Source organism: Jaculus jaculus, chromosome 17 (genome assembly GCF_020740685.1).
Source record: "Jaculus jaculus isolate mJacJac1 chromosome 17, mJacJac1.mat.Y.cur, whole genome shotgun sequence".
Classification (NCBI taxonomy): Eukaryota; Metazoa; Chordata; class Mammalia; order Rodentia; family Dipodidae; genus Jaculus; species Jaculus jaculus.
This window is the reverse complement of record NC_059118.1, coordinates 29,043,258-29,065,420: the sequence shown is the minus strand read 5'-3', so window position 1 is coordinate 29,065,420 and position 22,163 is coordinate 29,043,258. Positions and strand designations below refer to the sequence as shown.

The 22,163-nt window shown below is 41.0% G+C and overlaps 1 protein-coding gene across 3 annotated transcripts in view; it reads right to left on the bottom strand.

Moving 5' to 3' along the window:
* The window catches only part of Armc8 (armadillo repeat containing 8), a 123,751-nt gene that overhangs the window by 78,841 nt on the left and 22,747 nt on the right, over positions 1 to 22,163 (bottom strand). For 2 of the 3 annotated variants that reach the window (XM_045136454.1, XM_045136453.1), the window contains exons 2-5: positions 16,652 to 16,728; positions 5,084 to 5,155; positions 1,944 to 2,086; positions 1,744 to 1,841 (exon numbers count right to left, since the gene is read on the bottom strand). In XM_045136454.1, the coding sequence (XP_044992389.1) occupies positions 1,744 to 1,841; positions 1,944 to 2,086; positions 5,084 to 5,155; positions 16,652 to 16,728 (390 nt within the window). The remainder of the gene's footprint in view (positions 1 to 1,743; positions 1,842 to 1,943; positions 2,087 to 5,083; positions 5,156 to 16,651; positions 16,729 to 22,163) is intronic. The other variant, XM_045136455.1, reaches the window with a different exon arrangement.

The window sequence follows — 22,163 nt, the reverse complement described above, 5'->3', positions numbered from 1 at the left end:
CCATCATGGATAGTAGAGTAGGGTACTAGGCATTATTGTATATTTAGGGTTGCTGGGGGAGGGTGAGACATTTTCTACAGTGCTGTAGACACTGGTAAACTGCATGTGTTTTTGTAAACAAGTCCCACCCATGCTTATGCAAGAAACCTTACTCAACTCAGTGGGGCATACACACACATACAAACACACACATGCACACACATGCATGCAACATTAGTGTAGATGGACTAGCTGGAGTAAGAAGGGGTTCAGCATAAGGGGGAAGGGGAAAGAGAAGGTAATTGGAAGTGATTAGGATAAAAAATAGATCACATACATGCATAATAATTGTCAATAAAGGAGCTGAAAAGTCAGCTTAGGTAATTTTAATTAGAAAGGCATTATTGGGCTGGAAAGATAGCTTAGCAGTTAAGGTGCTATCTGCAAAGCCTAAGAACTCATGTTTGAATCTCCAGGTTCCATGTAAGCCAGACACAAAATGACACAAGTGTGCAATGCCACACATGCACACCAGGGGCGCGTGTATCTGAAGTTTGTTTGCAATGGCTAAAGGGCTTGGCATACCCATTCTCTCTCTGCCTCTTTTTTTTCTCTCTCTTAAATAAATTAAAAAAAAAAAAAAAGAGGGCTAGAGAGATGGCTTAGCGATTAAGCACTTGCCTGTGAAGCCTAAGGATCCCAGTTCAAAACTCAATTCCCCAGGACCCACGTAAGCCAGATAAACAAGGTGGCGTATGCATCTGGTGTTCGTTTGCAGTGGCTGAAGGCCCTGACGTACCCATTCTCTCTATATCTGCCTCTTTCTCTCTCTGTCACTCTCAAATAAATAAATAAAAATAAACAAAAAGAAAATTAAAAAAAAAACATTTCTTTAAAAACAAAGCATTTTCAGGGCTGGAGAGATGGCTTAGTGGTTAAGGTGCTTGCCTGCAAAGCCAAAGGACTCATGTTTGACTCTCCAGGTCCCACATAAGCCAGATGCACAGTAATGCAAGCATGCAAGGTTACACATGCACACAAGGGGGTACATGTGTCTGAAGTTCAACTGCAGTGGCAAGAGGTCCTGGCATGCCAATTCTCTCTCTCTCACACTCTTGCTTAAAAAAGAAAAAGCTGGCTTGGTGGCACACACCTTTAATCCCAGCACTTGGGAGGCAGAGGTAGGAGGATTGCCATGAGTTCAAGGCCACCCTGAGATTCCATAGTGAATCCCAGGTCAGCCTGGGCTAGAGTGAGACCCTACCTCAAAAAACAAAAAACAAAACAAAACAAAAAAAAAAACAAAAAACAAAAAACAGTCTGTTGGGCTGCCTCAAAAAAGTTGGGTGCGGGGTGTGGTGGTGCATGTCTTTAATCCCAGCACTTGGGAGGCAGAGGTAGGAGGATCACTGTGAGTTCGAGGACACCCTGAGACTACTTAGTAAATTCCAGGCCAGCCTGGGCTAGAGTGAGACCCTACCTTGAAAAACAAAAAAGCAAAAACAAAACCAAAAAAAGCATTATCAATAGATTATGTCTCCTGCAAGCTTGGCTGTCCATTGCTCCAGATGGACTAACAAATGACGCCCTCCCACACCAATGAACTGCAGTTCTCTGACGGTGGTATTTCCCAAAAAGGTTTCTCTGCTCTTCTCTAAATCTTACCCATTATTTAAGATCCAGATCAAATTCTTTCTAACTTCTCTACAAAGAGAAGGCTGTTATAGAAATGTATCCAATGACTTTAAAACACCCAAAACTCACTGTATACAACAGCTCCTCTGGAGTGACAGGGCTGGTGAAGATGGTACGTAGGCATCGGAGGCAAGCTTCAATGAACTTTAGGTCTGGGGACAGTAGTCCTATAAAGAGAAACTATTTATGAGACTCATCTTTCACCAGTATTGAAAATACTGTAGACAGATTCTAATCCTTATTTCTGTGAGAATGGTTTCCCTCCATACCTTGCAGTAAGGCAGGAATAATATGGCAATCGAGTAGAGATTTGACATTGTTTTCAGTACCCATCGCAAGGCTTCCTAATACCACCGCACATTCAGTTTTCAGCTCAGTACTGGAGGTTTCTTGCTGAAGCAAATACAATAACCTAAAAAAGAAGAGACTTGATTAACAAAGACTAAGATACAAAAGCAAATTAACATAAAAAGCAATGTGATAAAAGAAGACTCACAATACATCCCACATACTAACAATATGGCTGACTGAATTTATCTGAATCGTCTAATACTTTGTTTATTTCTATCATAAGCTAATCCAATAAAGAAATATGAGGGGGATCTATGAGATATTCTTATTTTAAACAAAAAGAGCATCATATAATTTCAATTTTTCCAAAGCATAAATCTGAAAGCTGTGTGTCATCTGTAGAAATAGCACACTGCAGTCCATGTTATCTGCCACTTCCTGTTAGGCACCTTCAGAATATGAAGATTCCCAATGCCAAATACAGTAGGATCTTAAGTTTAAAGCAGAAATGGACCCTGCATCCAAAATAGTAATGTTGAGATGACCCCTTTCTAATGACACTTCTCAGAGGCCTTGTGCAATTCTTCAGTTGCCAATTCTCCTGTTTGTGGAATGAGATCATCCTAATTCCATTCTAGCCCAGCTTCCCAGACAACTACTCCCCAAATCCTAGTCAGCCCCTCCTTTATTCTATGAACCAGGATGCTCCCTAAACATGCACACACTCCTCTCAAGAATGCTACTGAAAGCTTTATGGTTAACCAAAGTATGTATGTGAGACTGGTGATGTTAAAAACTTTAGACCATTTATCCTGTATCAAAAGAGAAAAGTAAGAGAAGGGGGTGGGGAGCTAGATGACTAAGTGGTTGAAAGTATCTGCTCTGCAAGCATGTAGACTGGAGTTTGGATACCCAACACCCATTTAGAGCTAGATAAAAGGGATGCACACTTTGATAATTCTAACTCAACTGTCATGTGGGAGATGGAGTCAGGAGAATCTTACAGCTTGAGGGCCAGCTAATCTGGTTATTCCCAGCAATGAGAGAAAGGAAGGAAGGAGGGAGGAAAAGAGGGAGAGTAGCGATCTTGCACACTAGCTGGGCATGAGTGGCTTATACCTTTAATCCTATCATTCAGGAGGCTGAGGTAGAATACTGTAAGTTCAAGGCTAAAGAGTAAATTCTAGGTCAGCCTGGGCTAAAGTGAGACACTACCACAAAACAAAACAAAAAACAGAACAAAAACAAAAACAAAAGCTGGTCTTAAAGTGGAAAGGACTAACACCCTAAAGCCATCCTCTTATCTTCACACATACCATGCCACATGTGCACACATATAGATGCAACCTATACACACACATACACAGAAATTAAAAAAAAAAAAATCAAACAGGGCTGAAGAGATGGCTTAGCAGTTAAGGTTCTTGCCTGCAAAGCCTAAGGACCCAGGTTCAATTCCCCAGGACCCACATAAGCCTGATGCACGAGGTGGCACATGTATCTGGAGTTCTTTTGCAGTGGCTGGAGGCCCTGGTGCACCCATTCTCTCTCTATCTGCCTGTCTCTCTCTTAAATAAATAATTTTTTTAAAAGAGAAGAAATAAGAGAAAAAAAAAGCTTTAATTGGGATAAATTATAGTGAGTGTTGTACGTAAAGCTTAGTTCTGAATAGTGAAAACAAAGAAGTTATATAACTGTCATTACCCCTGCCAAAAGAAAGTTTATTAGGTCATAGGAAGATGTCAAACTTTCTATGTTAACTCAAAAAGCAGGCTAGGAGCCAGGAGTGGTGGCTCACGCCTTTAATCCCAGCACTAGGGAGGCAGTGGTAGGTGTATTGCTATAAGTGAGGCTACTCTGAGACTACACAGTGAATTCCACGTCAGCCTGGGCTACAGCAAAACCCTACCCTGAAAAACCAAAAACCAAAAAAGAAAAAAAAAAAAAATCAAGCTAAGCATGTAGCTCACTTGGTACAGTGCTTCCCAAGCATGCAAGAAGCCCCAGGGTTTGGTCACCAGCAGCACACAAACCTGGGTGTAGTGACACACGCCTGGAACCCAGCACCCCAGAGCCTGAAGTGGAAGCAGGAAAAGCAGAAGCTCTAGACCATTCTTGGCTACATGGTCGGTCAGTTTTTCAGAGGCCCACCCTGGCTACAGGAGATGCCATCTCAAAACACAAATAACTAAAAAAGCAGGATGAAAAATTCCAAAAGGTCTTTGCTTGAAAATGCTAGTAAATTATCTAATTACAGAAGAACTGTCACAGCTCTGAGATGGGAAGAAGGTACCAAGTAAGTGCATGCTGCTTATGTAGATCAACAAACTCTTGTATTACAAGTTCAATATGCATCTTGAATTTCCAAGAGTATTTATGCAGCCACCTACTATATTTTCTGGTAATACATATACACATATACATATGGCTGCATTATGTGTGAGTACTTCCTTAGAGAGAGGTTCATATACGACAAAACATTTTTTGAGAATACAATCTTGCTGGGCTGGAGAGGTGGATCAGTGGATAGGTGCACTTCCTGCACAAGCTTGAGGGACTAAGATGCAAGATCAAATCTCCAGACCCCATATAAACAGCTGCATGTGGCTGTGTGCACTTGTAATCCCAGTCCAGCAGGTGAACAGAAACAGTACAAAGAAACTCCAGAGCAAAAACAAGACCAGGCAGAAGAGCAATGGAGCAGATCAACACACATTCCACTCCAGCCACTGTAGGCAAGTGATCACCAGAGAGCAGATGAGGCCCTGCAAGGATACACACACATTCATACACCACATACATGCAAACATTTTTAAAACAATAAAATTTATTTTAAAAATAGGAAAATATATAATCAAGGGTAATCTTGTGATTGAAAGTAAGAGGTACGTAAGAAGCCTGGCATGATGGCTCATGCCTTTAGTCCCCGTACTCCAGAGGCTGGGGTATGAGTTTCACTGTGAATTTGAGGCTAGCTTGGGGCTACAGAGTGAATTCCAGGTCAGCCTAGGCTACTGTAAGACCCTGCCCTCAAAAATACACAAATAGATAATAAAAGTAGTACATTAGAATCTCAGCATGACAATAGGAGAAAAAGGAAGATGGATGGTAAACATACCTTGGAACAGCTCCTAAAACAATGAGGTTGGCTTTCTGCTTATTGTTTCCAATTACAGCATTTTTCATGTCTCTGAATTCAGGTGAAGAGAAAAAGGTATAAAGTACATTCAGACATCACAGAAAAACATCAGGTATCAGTTCATTCCACTTCATCATGCAACATCTTGAATAGACAGGTATAGAAATCAGTGACAAAGTCCAAGCCCTGACCCTTTTCCATCTCCACTGCTAAGGGACAGAGGCCAGTGCTATATGACTGTGGGGCTAGAGAACATGGAAGCAGTGATGCAGAGATAAAGACTTCTAAACACAGGCTGAATTATTCCTCTTCCCCTTCCCCCTCTCCTTTTTTTGTAAGAAAGGGCAACAATCCTTTGAATTGTAAAGTATAAAGATACATTCAAAACTCCCAGCTCTGGGAGAGGAGTACAAACTACTGGCCAAAGGAACATATCTTGATTTTGTAACATGAAACATTCTGTACCCCTTTCCCTCTTTTCTGGACATCTTTTAGATTAAGCATTACCCTACGATCGAATTATCTGCTTTATGGTCTTTATTAATTATACCTCTTTGAGTTTTCATTTGTTTGTTTGTTTTTTGAATGGCTTCTTTTAAGTTTTCCACTGCATATTTATCACAGTCAACTTTCAAGTGACATCATCCCATGGTATGTACTAGGAGCCTTGGGAGCATGCTTTCATTTCCCACACATGCTCTGTGCTGCTATTGTCATATACTTCATGTTTAAATTGATAGAAACAACATTGTATAGTTACTATTTTTTTGTTTTGGTAACTACTTATCTTTTGGAAAGATTAAAAAATATAGCCAGGTATGGTGGTTCAGTCTTTAATCCCAGCACTCAGGAGGCTAAAACAGGAGGTCATCATGAGTTCAAGGCCAGCCTGGGCTACAGAGTGCATTTCAGGTCAGCCAGGGCTAGAGTGACTCTATTTCAAAAACATATTCTTTTCAGCATTTTTTAATTCTAGCTATATATAGCACTTTACCTCATCAGGAGGAGTAAAATTCTATTCCATAGTAAGAGTATTTCTAGCAATGATCGATCAGTTTAAAATTCAATTATTCATTACTGGTCCCAAAGGACATGTAAAGAAAATATAAATAGTTCACAGAAAATTCAAAATTACTAATAAACTGTTTTAGGGGCTAAGGATTTAGCTCTGTAAAGATAGGCAAGTGCAAGGCTGTAGGGTCAGTCCTCATCACCAAAAGAAAAAAAAAAAATCACAAGGTGTTTGAAAAATATTTGTCCTAATTGGTCAATACTATAATAATGCAAACTACTGAGAGACTGGGAGAAAGCAAGCTTCTTTTAGGTAGCTTCAGTTAAGAGATTAGAGAAGCAGGAAATGCCACCCCACATGACACTTCACCCTGACACAAGCAGAACTTTTGGCAGACATGGAACCCATGTTTGATCAAGACTGGTCTACAGTGGCCCCTGCTGTCCACAGTCCCTAAATAGGCTACCTAGACAGATGGCCCAAACAGCTTGGCTCGGGGACCATACTCCAAATCTATAAACCAATCCATCTTGCCCTTGCCTGTAAAGGCTTCTGGCTTCTTCCAGGGCTCGCTCCCCCACTCCACCCTCTCTGCTCTTCTCTGGGCCACAGAGACACACAAAGTCTGGTTTCCCCCTCACCTAAGTGGTGGGGAGAACATAAAACTGTTCCTTGTCTGGGGAGCTCTTCTGCTTGCCTCTACTTCTGCTTTATAGTTTGGGGTAACTTCTCACTTTGATTACATGTATGATTTTCCTCAGGTCTCCTAACCTGTGTGCATTTCCCGTACACCCCAGATCCACCACATGGGTGCTCTCACTAACTACAGGCCTGCTACCTATGTAATGTCTTTAAACTCAGGGTCACCATGAATGTACCTCTCTTCATTACTTATTTCTCTTCTGAATTTCTTGATCTCCATTATTTCCCTCTTATTTTTCCTTGAGCCTCACCATTTGCCTTCTTAACTTCTCTCCACAGGAAAGCACATGGCAGACTTTCTAAGTCTCCCTACATATACACTTAGGTTCTATCCTCCGTGTGCTTGCGGCTCTACCTCAGACTTTCCTTGAAAGCACCAGTGTAACTCTCCTCCATGTGCTTGTAGCTTTACTATAGTTTTTCCCCAAAGCCTCAATTTCTCCTAAATGAACCTTATAAACTATTCAGTGTTTCCTAATTCCCACGTGTTTATGACTCTGCTCTAGTTTTCCTCCCAAGATCCCAATCTCCCTTAACTAAACCCCACAATTTGTGATTTCTCCCCTAAAAAAACCCAATTAGTGGTTTCTCTTTAAATAAACCTAGTAATTCATAATTTATCTTTCTTGAGTCTGTCTTTATCAATTCTTTGTTAAAGTAGGACAGAACCCAAACTTGGGGTTCATATATTTGGGGGAACCCCTCCTGAACCTCCAAACTCTAGCATAACTACTGGAACACTGTTTCTATAGTAGTTCTGAAGGTGGAGAGGAAAGCATTAGTGTACTCAAGGGGCATCTCAGACATCTGTGAGAATATCTGTAAAATTTCTGGCCATAGTTGTACAAATAGATGGAAAGCACTTTTTGCGTGGTTTTAAAGAAAATTTCATTAAAAAATTTTAATTTATTTTTGGAAGTTTCTTGTTGTTTGTTGTTGTTTTGAGACAGGGTCTTACTCTAGCCTACGGTGACCCAGAACTCACTCTGTAAACCAGGTTGGCCTTGAACTTATGGCAATCCTCTCACCTTAGCCTCCCAAGTGCTAAGATTAAATGGGTGAGACACCATACCTGGCTCCAAGATACATTTTCAATCAAAAAGTAACTTTTGGGTCAAACGTGGTGGCACATGCCTTTAATCCCAGCACTCAGGAGGCAGAGGTAGGAGGATCACCATGAGTTCAAGGCTACCCTGAGACTACACAGTAAATTGCAGGTCAGCCTGAGGTGGGGTGAAACCCTACCTCAAAAAGTAAGAGTTCATTTGCAGTAGCTAGAGACCCTGGCTTGTCCATTCTCTTTCTCTCTCTAAAAAATAAATAAAATATTGTTTTTCAGGTCAGCTTGGGCTAGAGTGAGACTCAACCTCAAAACACCAAATGATAAAAATAAAAATAATAATTTTTTTTAAAAGTACCCATTTTGAAAAACTAGTTCAATAGCTTTACATGAGTCATGAGTGTCATGTGTTCGAATCAGTCAACTCTGGCAGTTCCTGCATTCAGACTACCTCAGGAAGTGTTCTACTGCAGTGGAGCCCAAGCATTTACATACTGGAACATTACCTTTGACGTGTTATAAGTAAAGAAGCTATTATATTCTTTTGAGATTTAAGTATGTAAGTAGATTATATTATTATAAGTTTAAATCATTTCAGATAGTATAAGGAACATTACCAAACTTTATAATTTTTTATAATTTATAATTATAATTTTTATAATTATGGGAACCTAGGTCTGAGAGGTACCATTCAAGTTTCTAGCTCAGCTATTTCTTTCAGGTCCCAAAATAAGCTACTCTACATACTCATTCAGCATCTTTAGACGCTCCTGTTTTCGATAGCAGAATCTATAATACATAGAGATGTTTTGGCAACCTTGAAAATTATAATCCTGAAAAAGTTGTAAAGTTAGCAAAACAAGATCTGGTAAAAAAAAATAATAATAACAATAATAAATAAATAAACAAAAACAAGCCATGCGTGGTGGTGCATACCTTTAATCCCAGCACTTGGGAGGCAGAGGTAAGAGGATCACTGTGAGTTCAAGGTTACCCTGAGGCTACATAGTAAATTCCAGGTCAGCCTGGGCTAGAGTGAGACCCTACCTTGAAAAACCAAAGACAAAACAAATGTAAATAAAAACAACTGGGGAGAAAAATAACCTTTAAAACAAATCAACAACGGAGCTGGAGAGATGGCTTGGCAGTTAAGAGGCTTGCTGGCAAAGCCAAAGGATTTAGGTTCAATTACCTAGTATTCACGTAAAGCCAGATGTACAAAGTGGTGCACATGCATCTAGAGTTTGTTTGCAGTGGCTAGCCTGACTTATCCATTCTCTCTATCTGCCTCTTTCCCTCTCTCTCATAAATAAATAAAAATATTTTTTAAGAATATGTTTATTTCCAACACAAACCCTATTCACTAGTATTTAAAAACCTGATGATGGGCTGGCTGGGGGGTCAGAGGAGCATATAACTCTGTGGTAGAACACTTGCTTAACACATACAAGGCCCTAGCTTCAATCCTGAGCACCTCACTAAGACAAAACAAAACATGCTAATTAATTCTTTTCTGTAATCAGCTTAAATCATTACAGAAAAAATATTGGCATGTTAAGGAAGTGCTGATTCTCTCACACATTTTTGTGTGCTAACACTGAGTTCCAGATGTCTCCCTCTATCACTCTTCATTTCATTTTACTGAGGCAAGGTTTCTCAGTGGAACTGAGAGCTCACTGATTCAGCTAGTCTAGCCAGCCAGCTTGCTCCACAAGTCCTGTTTCCACCTCCCAAATGCTGGGAAATACAGGGGGGTGCTGGGAGTCCAAACTCTGGTCCTTGCAATTGTGAAGCAAATGCTCTATCCCCTGAACCATCTCCCTAACCCTAAAAATTACACTTCTGTAAAATGCAAACTCCTTTATTCTTGCTGATAGGGGTACAACCCAGCTATGCAATAATTACATATCACTTTGAAGTTTGCAGAGTAATCCTTATCTGCTAATCTATTCATCTCCATCGCAGCCTTAAGGAATATTAACTTTATTTTACATGAGAAAGCCACAGCTTAGGCTTGGGTCTTTTCTTCAAAACCCCATGTTAGAGGACAGGACCAGTCATGTAACTAACTGAGTGTGGTGGCTCACACCAGTAATCCCAGCACTTGAGAGGCTAAGGCAGGAGGATGATCAGAGTTCTAGGCCATTTTGGACTCCACAGATAAACAGAGCCTCAGAACAAAAACCAAAACCAATCACCTCAACCCATGTCTGACAATTTGTCCATTGTCTTCTGATCCCAGTTGTTCTACCAACTGATGACAAAGAAAACTTACTCTGGTATATTCATTACCTTTTTCCTTTGGCATATTTGTATACAAAATAAAAGTATTTCTAATTTTTAGTCAGACATTCTGTACCCAGGACGTCAAAGGAATATAATCTCTTGCCTATTAATGCTGTAGAGGAGATTTATAGTCTACTAAAATTCAACAATTAGGATTTTTTTTTTAAAGTGTGTGTTTGTGTGCGTGCACGTGCACACACATACACATTAGGGCCTCTTGTCTCTGCAAATGGATGCCAGATGCTTGTGCCACTTTTTTGTATCTGGTTTATGTGGATGATTGGTAGACTTGACAAGTGTCTTTAAGTGCTGTCGCCATCTTCCCAGTCCTAGCGATTAGTTTTTGAGTTTACCACTATACTAGACTCTGGGAAGGATACAAAGACATCACACGATCTAAGATGCCTGATCTGAAGAGTTACAATCTCTGCAGAGACAAAAATAATACTAACAATGTAAGGCTACCCAAATTGTAAATTAAGTATTTATAATAAAAGTTTAAAAAAACAGATGTTAAAGCCAAGGGTGGTGGTATAGGCCTTTGGTCTCAGCACTTAGAAGGCAGAGGCAGGTGGGTCACTATAAGTTTAAGGCCCAGCACTGGAAGGCTGTGTAGGAGTATCACTGTGAGGCCCAGGCCAGACCAGCTTGAGTTAAAGTGAGACCCTATCTCAGAGTTTGAAAAAAAAAAAAAAAAGCTAATAAGTACACAACTGTAGATTATAAATAAGCTTAACAGATTTTTGAGGCCATGCCAGGAATTAACACAAACCTTAGAAAACTTGGCTCAGAACTTGACTAAGCAGATGGCAGAATGGCAAAAGAACAAACCCATTCACTTGTCATAAGCACTGGAGATGCTCTGGGTAAACACGAGGAGCCTACACTGAGATACGGGTTTACTTTAGGGTGACATGAAACAGAAACAAGGAATAGGGAGAAGAGACAGACTAAAAGCAATGGGTAACATTTTGGATTATGTATTATGTAAGTGGCATGAAGGAAGACATACCTAAGGAAGATCACTGTGGACTGGACTGGTATGTTGATAACATCAGAATCAATAGGGGCAACTATGTGGTTGATGACAATACCCCACATGTTTACCATCATTGCCATACAGCCTAATAAAACTATAGGTGGACCATCTCTTTAGTCATGTGACTCCATTCGGCATGACTGCATTACTCATTCTTATATATCAACCCACAAAGCACAAGGTCTGTCATAAATGTTTGTTTAAGGAATTAATCTATTCAGGTATCTGACCATGTGTTAGTGATTAGGGTATCAATCACTGCAATCACTCATACAAATGACATTTTGGAAAAGCAATCAACTAAATGATTTGACAGGCGCAGGATATGTAGTATGTGGCATCTTTTGAGTGACTAGTTCATGCCTGGGCACAAAAAAACCCTAGGAAGCTTAGAGAAGAAACCCCTCAGCAGGACAAAGAGCTGCTCTGATTAAAGATGAAATAAGAACATTCAGGTAGAAAGGCAAAAAAAGGAAGTTTTAGGGTAGGGATACAGTTCAGTTAGTAGAATGTTTGTCTTGCATGTGTGAGGCCCTGGGTCAACCCCAGCAACAAAATTAAAAAATGGAGGGTGGGGGAAGAAAGGAAGAAGAGAAGACTTATTCAATAGTGATGATTTGCTACTCAAATTAATTTGGAGGAAGACAGTAGCACCAGGTAGTTCAGCAGAGCCCTGGGCCCCAGATGGAGACAAACACCAAGGAGATCCAAGACTCACAAACTGTCAAGAAAGCCCAGCGCTTAGTCCTGGATAGGTCATCTCTACCACACTAGCCAGGGCTCACAACACATGGTGGAGGGAACAAGGTGGAGGAAATGGCAAAGTGATTTTGAGTGTCACTCTTCTGCTAGCAGAGACCCTTCTCTATGGAGATGGCGCAGACACTGTGGAGACTCAAAACTCATGAAGGCACAAGAATGGAACTTTTGGCAGAAATGAAACTTGTGTCTGATAGAGACTGATCTATAGTGCCCTCTGCTGCCCACACTCTAGCGTACTACCTAGACAGAAGAAGGCCCAGGTGGGCTAGCTCTAGGGTCCACTCTCCAAGGGTCATCTCCTTGCATGTAAACACTCTCTTCTTCTTTCTGTCTTGCCTTTTTTCCTCTTTGCAGGTCTCTCTCTGGATTCCCTCTCTTCACTGCTTGGATACATATGAATCTTGGTAGGCCGGGGGGGGGGGGGGGGGGGGACTTTTCTGTTTGCCTCTGCTTTATAGTTTGGGATACATTCTTTGATTACACGCATGACTTTCCTCTGGTGTCTAAATCTACCACATGCGCATTTCCAGCACACTCTACATCTACCACGTCGGTGCTCTCACTAACTATACGCCTGCTGCCTGTGTAGTTTCTTTAAAGCCAGGGTAACCATGAGTATAACTCTCTTCGTTACTCATTTCTCCTCTGAATTTCTTGGTGTCTGATTTGATATTTTGCCTCTTTTTAAAAATATATTTTTATTTATTTATTTGAGAGAGAGAAAGAGGCAGACCAAGAGGGAGAGAATAGGAGCGCCAGGGCCTCCAGCCACTGCAAACGAACTCCAGAGATGTGTGCCACCTTGTGCATCTGGCTAACGTGGGATCCTTTGGCATTGCAGGCAAACGCCTTAACTGCTAAGCCATTTCTCCAACCTGATATTTTCCCCCTTATTCTTCCTTGAGCCCCACCATTTGCCCTCCTAACCTCCCTCCATGGCAAAGCACACAGCGGATGCCATGTGTGTTCCTTCTAAGCCACTCTACATATACACCTCAAGTCTATCTTCCACGTGTTTGCAGCTCCACTCTAAACTCTCTTTGAAAGGCTCAGTTTCTCTTAAACGGGCTTTATGAACTCCCTTCCACATGCTTGTGGCTCTACTCTAATCTTTCCCTAAAAACTTCTATTTTCCCTAAACGGAACCTTGTAAGCTATGTAGTGTTTCCACATGACAGCATGTTTCCTACTTCCCACATGCTTATGACTCCACTCTAGCCTTCCTCCCTAGATCCCAATCTCCCTTAAACCCACAATTTGTGATTTCTCCCTTAATAAACTTAATAAAATTTATCCTTCTTGAGTCTGTCTTTATCAATTCTTTGTTAAAGGTAGGATATAACCCAAACTTGGGATTCATAACTTTGGGGCATCCCTCCTGAACCCAAAAATCCTACATCAGTAGAAGAGCTGCCATCTGCTTGAGGCCAGCCTGGGGCTACAGCGTGGGTTTCAGGTAAGCCTGGGATAGAGTGAGACCTTGAAAAAACCCAACCTTCCTCATCCCGCCCCCCCAAAAAAACTAATGTGTTCCAAGTATAAGACACAGGGCTGGGGAAATGACTCAGAGGTCAACAGCTCTTTTAGCAAGGTATGAGTTTTAGCATTCATGAAAAACACCTGCAAAACAGTGGTGCATGCACTAAGATGACAATGGGAGGAGGAAGCAGCTGGACTAGGATTCTCTTATAGCTCCAAGAGGTCCTGTCTCAAAGAATGTGGGAGAGTAGACACCTCAAGATTGCCTTCTGACCTACACATATACACACCTACACAGTCACACACAGCCCATGGTGTGTGCACACCCATACATAGACAAATGGATGCAGACAAACGCACACACACAGCAAAATACTTTAAAAAGTTTATTCTTTAAGTATGAACTACTGAACCTCAAAACGAAAGAGAATTCATCCTCTCACTTAAAATTTTATCCCACTGGACATAGTGGCGTATGCCTTTAATCCCAGCACTCAGGAGGCAGAGGTAGGAGGATCACTGTGAGTTCGAGGCCACCCTGAGACTACATAGTGAATTCCAGGTCAGTCTGAGCAAGAGTGAGACCCTACCTCCAAAAACAAAACAAACAACGACAACAAAAATTATCCCATCTTTCCAACTTTCTTTTTTAAAAAAACATAATCACAGTGTTACTAGAAAATTTTCAGTGCCAGGGATGGGGTACCTTCCAGTGAGTTGTTGGCCAAGGAGGTCACTGATGCGCCCAAAACATTGCAGGCCACTGCCAAGGCCCTTGGTTTCCCACCAGGAAAAGATAGTAAGACCCTATTGCTGAAGACTCCACATACTTGAGCTGCAAGGTTGCTGAGAAATCCTGCTGGAACTGAGCTGATAATCTCCTCCATGTAGACCAGCTAACAGAAAGCTGGAAAACCAACACTGCATGCAGTTCAATGGGAGAGAGAGAAATCATCAGAGAAGATACTCAACAGTGGACACTTATACTTGGCCAGCCTGGCCAAATGAGCCAACAGGTACAATAGTGGCATGTCTGTTATGAGGGAACCAACTGCCCTCTCATTTGACTGGAGGCCCTCTCCATGGGAGGGAATACATCCCTGATACTGAAAGCCTAAGGCAGGGGTAGTCATGAGCCCTAGCGGTGTAACATCTGCTGCTGTCCGGCTAAATGTATATACTATGCTCACCAAACTGCCCAGTGAGTACTTCTCTTAATGTTCATACCCATATATTAATGCTACTCTTACTTATGGTTAGAGAGGCTTCTCCTTTCAGATGGCAGCGACCTTGGGATGACTCAGAAGGCACCATGCTGCTGGGAAGAAGTGACAGAGGAGTGCTCAGCACTGAAATAAGGCTCTGGGTCCATTACAGAAGAGGTGGCAGAAAGAATGTGAGAGCCAAAGGAAGTGTAGGACTCCTTACAACGTTCTCCTCCAGACATAAAATAGTCTGGATATCCATGACCTCACAGGGCCTGACACTATCTACAAAAGACCATTATAATAGGAGGAAAAGAGCAAAACATCAAAATAAAAGAGAGCCTGAGAGATGGAGGGATGGCTTAGCAGGTAAGGCATCTGCCTGCAAAGCCAAGGGATACCCAGGTTCGATTCCCCAGGACCCATGTTAGCCAGATGCACGAGGTAGTACATGCATCTGGAGTTCATTTGCAGTGGCTGGAGGCCCAGCATGCCCATTCTCTCTCTGTGTCAAATAAATAAATAAAAATAAATATTAAAAAAAGAAAGAAAAGAGATATTGATTGAGAGGGGGAGAGGATATGATGGAGAGTGGAGTTTCAAAGGGGACAATGGGGTGAAAGAGGGAATTACCATGACATATTGTTTACAATTATGGAAGTTGTCAATAATACAAACAAAAAAAAAAATCATGGGCTAGAGAGATGGCTCAATAGTTAAGGTGCTTGCCTGCCAACCCAGCTTCAATTCCCTAGTACCCATATAAGCCAGATGCACAAGATGGCGTATGTGTCTGGAGTTCATGTTCAGTGGCTTAGAGGCCCTGGAATGCCCATTCTCTTTATATATATCTGCCATCCCTCTGTCTCTCAAATAAAATATTTTTTAAAAATTACCTAAATTACATTGTTTTAAGATGGTTCCTCTCATTAAGTATGAAGGAATACTGAAGAAAAGAAGGGCACACAAGTTATCAAGAATTCATTTAAGGGGCTGGATAGATTGCTTAGTGGTTAAGGAATTTGCCTGCAAAGCCAAAGGACCTTGGTTCAATTTCCCAGGACCCACATAAGCCAGATGTGACTGGAGTTCGTATGCAGTGGCTGGAGGCCCTGGCGTGCCCATTCTCTCCATCTCTCTCTCTCTCTCTCTCTCTCTCTCTCTCTCTCTTTCTCTGTCTCTGCCTCTTTTTCTCTCTCAAATATATAAATAAATTAACACCTCTTAAAAAAAAAAGAATTAATTTAAGGGACATGTGTGGTAGCACATTTGCCATGAGTTCAAAGCATGCTGAGACTACATAGTGAATTTCAGGTCAGCTTGGGCTAGAGTAAGATGTTACCTCAAAAAAATTCTTTAAAATAAATAAAGATTAAATCTTCTGATTACAACTTTCTAAATTCTGACAGTTGTTTTCATCACTAGAAGAACCAGAATCAATTGATTAACTAGAGCTTGGCGTGGTGGCGCACGCCTTTAATCCCAGCACTTGGGAGGCAGAGATAGGAGGATCCTGTGAGTTTGAGGCCACCCTGAGACTACATAGTGAATCCCAAGTCAGCCTGGACTAGAGTGAGGCCCTACCTTGAAAAAAAAAAAAATCAATTGATTAACTAAAAAAATGAGCAAAACAAAATAAAGTCCCTACTATCCTGTTCTCCCTTTGGTTTCTAATTATAAAAAGTCATATTCTCTTGCTTTTGTATTTTTATTAAGAAAAAGCATTCTCCAAAGGCAACCTTTTAAAAAGTATAACACATATATTCTCAAAACTTGAAACCAAATCAAAAAATTAAAAAAATTGAAGCTAATCTTATCAGTTAATAAGTATCCAACAACTAAGTCATTACTGTAAAATATTAAGTCGCAAATATCACAGTCTTCTTCTAAAAAGAAGCCAAATGAAAAGAAAAACATTATACCCTGAATTTTCAAAATTATATTTGACAGATCAACATATGAAAATAAGACTTGATAAAACTCTTAAATAAATACTACTTACATGACACCTTGTAGGACTTTCTGGGGATCAGGGTCAAATAGCCTGTCAACATAGTGGCGACTGCTAGCTGTTACTTCCTAGAAAGCAGGGGAAAAATTATGACATCTGAAACCATGCAAGTCACAAATCTATAGCATTACCCACAACATCAAACAGGTATATGACCTACTTTAAAGATGAATAAGGATTCCTATTCAATACTTACTATTTGCTTCCTTACTGATATGGAATACTTAAACAGGTAATTTTTTCCCTTAAGTATCAAAATAACTAGTATTCAGTAAACTGAAGGAGGTCCATGGAATACTACAGATTCTGAAGCTGAACTGAAAGAAGCTTGAGAAGTCAACATGAGTACACACATGTAGCTCTAACAGTTTGTTAGAATTAAATGGGAAATAGTCTACTTTGTAAATACTTTGTTAAATCATTCTGAAAATATCTTGTGACAATATGATACATAGAAGATTGGGGGGAAAATAAGGTATCCAGTTCTCTCTAGAAATATAACTAGATACTAAGCTCCCTTTCTCATGAGCCCTGCAAGCATTATCAAAGAACTGGGGGACTGGAAAGATGGCTTAGCAGTTAAGGCACTAACAACCCAGGTTCAATTCCCCAGTACCCACATAAGCCAGAAGCACAAGGTGGTGCACGCATCTGAAGTTTGTTTACAGTGGCTACAGGTCCTGGAACACCCATTCTTTCTATCTGTCATCTCCACCCCTCTCAAATAAATAAAATATTTTTAAGCCAGGCGTGGTGGTGCACGCTTTTAATCCCAGCACTTTAGAGGCTGAGGCAGGAGGATCGCCATGAGTTCAAGGCCAGCCTGAGAGTACATAGTGAATTCCAGGTCAGCCTGAGCTACAGTAAGACCCTACAAGAAAGACTGGGCACATATGCTAAGAAACAAACTAAGTTTCTTCATTAACTGTGAATGTGACATATGAATGTAGAATAGAGAGAAACCTTTCTTCTGTTTAGTATACACTAAAGAGAAAATATGGCTCCTGACCAAAGGGACCTAGGTACAAAGAGGAGTCCTTTACACTGATATACTTAACATGTTAAGAGGCAGACATTACAGAAAAACACAATAATGGGGTTGTACAGGGCATGATGGTGTACGCCTTTAATTCCAGCACTTGGGAGGCAGAGGTAGGAGGATCACTGTGAGTTCAGGGCTACCCTGAAACTACAGAGTAAATTCCAGGTTGGCCTAGGCTAGAGTGAGACCCTACCTCGAGAAAAAACAAAAACAATAATGGAGTTGAAACAGTTCATCTGAAATAAATAATTCAGAATTAGGGTGACTGAGAGGTCTAGTAGAACTATCTACTCTGAACTGGATAAGACTCAGTGAAACTGCAAAGTTAGAATACAAAAAAATAAGGTGAGCCAAGCATGGTGGGATAAGACTGGATTTCTAGCAATTGGGAGGTTGAAGCAGGAGGAACACAAGTTTGAGGCCATCCTGGGCTACATAGTGAGCCCTGTCTCCAAAAAAATAAGAGTGGACTCCCTCTATTTGTATTGTGAGGTTGGCTCTTAAACAATTTATTATAGTATTTAAAGTATTTAAAATTATTTATTATAGTATTTATAATAAATTTATAATAAATATAATAGTATTTGATATTTAGTTTTCAGTAACATTATTTAAAACAAAAAACATACATTGAAGATCTAGAAAAAAAAGTATTTTTGTTCCCTGTTAATTTTCTGATGTTTACTGGAGTGTGATTATATTTGGCCACTCATTAGAAATAAATTAACATAGGGACAAAGAAATAACATTTCCATTTTACTCAGAATCCCAAATTAGTAAAAGAACCAGTTACCAAGATATAGTTCCAGCTTAAACTTCTACATTACCAAAAATAACTCTGGAGAACTGCACAGTTTCCAGATAATAAAGATAATCATATCAATGCATATTTCATACTCTGAACTCACTACCAAAACATATTCACTGGCAACTCCATTTACAAAATGAAACAGTGGAGATAAACAAAATCGAAGTGCCAAACAGCATTATGCCCAACAGGGTGCTATTAAAGCATCATCTAACAGGGTCTATTTTCCTCAAAGAAACAGGATCAGTTTATATGAACTCTGAATAATTATCTGTGCAAATTCCTTGGCTTATAATTATGGCTTTTAGGGTTGTCACCCAGAGGCCAAATGATGAAATGTTAATTAAGCAAGGCCATAAAAGTGATGCAAGTAGATTATAACACAGTACAACCAGCAAAAGCTGTGGTAAAAACTGAAAACATCTGTGATACAAACAGGAAAGGTTGTCCAATCTACTTAAGTACACTTGCTTCCTGGCTTTCCAACAGTAAGTTCTGGGTATGTCAAACCCTGAGCCTCTTCGGTTTAACTGTTTCCCACTCTTCCTCCCCACAGCCATATATCTCTTGCCTCTCAATGTTGCTAAAACCAACAAAGAAAGGTAACAGTACTTTGGTTTATGGATCGTAAATAAATTCCTTCCCCCATTTAAAAATAAAATGTGGGGCTGGAGAGATGGCTTAGTGGTTAAGCGCTTGCCTGTGAAGCCTAAGGACCCCGGTTCGAGGCTCAGTTCCCCAGGTCCCACGTTAGCCAGATGCACAAGGGGGCGCACGCATCTGGAGTTCGTTTGCAGAGGCTGGAAGCCCTGGCGCGCCCATTCTCTCTCTCTCCCTCTATCTGTCTTTCTCTCTGTGTCTGTCGTTCTCAAATAAATAAATAAAAAATGAACAAAAAATATTTAAAAAATAAATAAATAAAATGTGGTGGGCTAGAGAGATGGTTTAGCTGTTAAGCACTTGCCTGTGAAGCCTAGGGACCCTGGTTCGAGGTTCGATTCCCCAGGACCCACGTAAGCCAGATGCACAAGGGGCGCATGCAGTGGCTGGAGACCCTGGTGTGCCCATTCTCTCTCTCCTCTCTGCCTCTTTCTCTCTGTTGCTCTCAAACAAATAAATAAAAATTTAAAAATATAATAAAATAAAATGTGGACACACAATTATACTAGCACAATTTATTCAGATACTATTCTCTGTCCACTAATTTGTCTCATTGCCTTTACTGAAAAATCCTACTTAAAGGGAGAAAAAAAGTAGGTTGATATATTTCTACTCTTAACTTTCACTGATCTATCTGTATGACCTATGCCATTTCCAGTGTTGGTTACTGTAGCTTTCTGGTAACTTTGTAAATGATAAGCTATGAGACACCCTCCCTCGACCTGCTGCAACTTTGTAATTCTTTTTCAAGATTATTAAACTATTCAAAATTTCCTCCCTTGATGGCAACTCTTTCCTGCCCTGTGCCTGGTTCATTCAATACAAAAAGCACTGAGCATTATAGAGAGCAGTGAAGAATACATTAAAGATGAAAAAGCAAGACACAGTTCCCTACCCTAAAGAATTCATATTGTGGGGCTGGACAGATGGCTTAGTGGTTAAGGTGCTTGCCTGCGAAGCCTAAGGACCCAATCTCTCTCCAGATCCCATGTAAGCCAAAAACACAAAGGTGATGCAAGCACAAGGACCCACATGCATACTAGGGGGCACAAGCATCTGGAGTTCACCTGCTAAGGCCCTGGTGTGCCAATTCTCTCTCTCTAAAAAAATTTAAAACTAAGTAAAAAAGAATTCATATTGTGGGCTGCAGCAATTCCTCAGCAGTTAAGGCACTTGCCAGCAAAGCCTAACCCAGGTTCAATTCCTCAGTACGTACGTAAAGCCAAACGCAAAGTGGCACATGTGTCTAGAGTGTGTTTGCAGTGGCTGGAGGTCCTGGCACCCCCATTCGGTCTCTTTACTTCTCTCTGCTCATGAATAAACAAACAAACATATTTAAAAAGAATTCAGGGGCTGGAGAGATGGCTTAGTGGTTAAGCGCTTGCCTGTGAAGCCTTAGGATCCCAGTTCAAGGCTCGATTCCCCAGGACCTACGTTAGCCAGATGCACAAGGGGGCGCACTCATCTGGAGTTCGTTTGCGGTGGCTGGAGGCCCTGGCGTGCCCATTCTCTCTCTCTCTCTCTCTCTCTCTCTCTCTCTCTCTCTGTCGCTCTCAAATAAATAAGTAAAACAAAAAAAACTTAAAAAGAACTCATATTGTATTGTAATTACGTTTATATTTGTATTCTCTACCAGAATACAAAAGCAGACACATATACAATACAAAGGAAACACAGGGAAGGAATTAATAAACCTGAAGAATCACAGAAGGCTTCTCAGTTGGCTTTGGAAAATGAGTTAGTGAGTACCAGAATGGAGAAGGAAAGAAGTTAATTATCACAGCACAGGACATGTGAATACAATACATTCTTAGTATTTTTGGTTTGGTGGGGGCAGGGGTATTGTGTGGTTTGTACACATATGTGTGCATACATGCTGAGACCAGAGTGTCTACTCTATCACTCTTCTGCCTTAGTTCCCTGAGACAGTTTGTCACCGAACCTGGAGTTCTCCATCCTTCAGTTAGACTGGCTAGCCAGGGAGCTCCAGCTATCTTGTCTCTACACCTCCTGTACTTTGGAGTTACAGGCATATACGGCCATGCCTGGCTTCTTACTCAGTTGCTGGCAATCAAGTTCAGGCCTTCATGTTTGTGCAGCACACATTCTTACCTGCTGAGCCATCTCCTCAGCCCATGAAGCTAATACATTTAAACAACCACCGAGTATGCCAAGTGCTGGTAGTGAAAAGAACAGAGGGTACAGGTGACCGCAATGTAAAAATGAAAGGCTAACCAAGAGGTGGAGCACCACTGGATATTCCCCATCATCTTTTGTTTGTTTGTTTTTTCGAGGTAGGATCTCACCCTAGTCCAGGCTGACCTAGAATTCACTATGTAGTCTCAGGGTGGCCTTGAACTCATGGCGATGCTCCTACCTCTGCCTCTTGAACGCTGGGATTAAAGGCATGTGCCACCACACCTGGCTTCCCCATCATCTTTTGTTCAAAGTTCTCTGTGCCAAAGATGCAAGAGGACAGTTAAGTCAGAGTGTGTAAGAAACATACACAGCCATAGAGGCGTTCTCTCTCTCTCGCCTGTCAACCACCAATGTAGCAAGCAAGCTGAAAGGAAATAAAGCCTTATTGTCCCCTGTGCTTTACCTAACATATTCACTGCATGGACCAACTCTCGCATGTCACTGCTTTCTTTTGAGGATAGGTCCCCTCTCCTCATAGTTCTTTTCTTTCAGAAAGCAGTTTGGAAATATAAGGGCTAAGGACAGAAGACAGCTGATCCAGATATTAAGTAGGCTGGTCAGAGAAAGCACTAAAAAGAAGACAGCATTTTGAATAAAGACCTGAACAAGGCAAGGGCTTTGGATTTTACAGACAACAACAATGTAAGGCTCTGAAATGGAAAGGACCCTCTACAATGAAAGAGCAGGAGGCTGTCACAGCTAGAGCAGAAGGAGCAAAGGAGAAAGCAGCAGGACACCAACAACGAGGACAGATGGTAAGAGCTGCCTTGTCCAACATGATAGCCACTGGATTC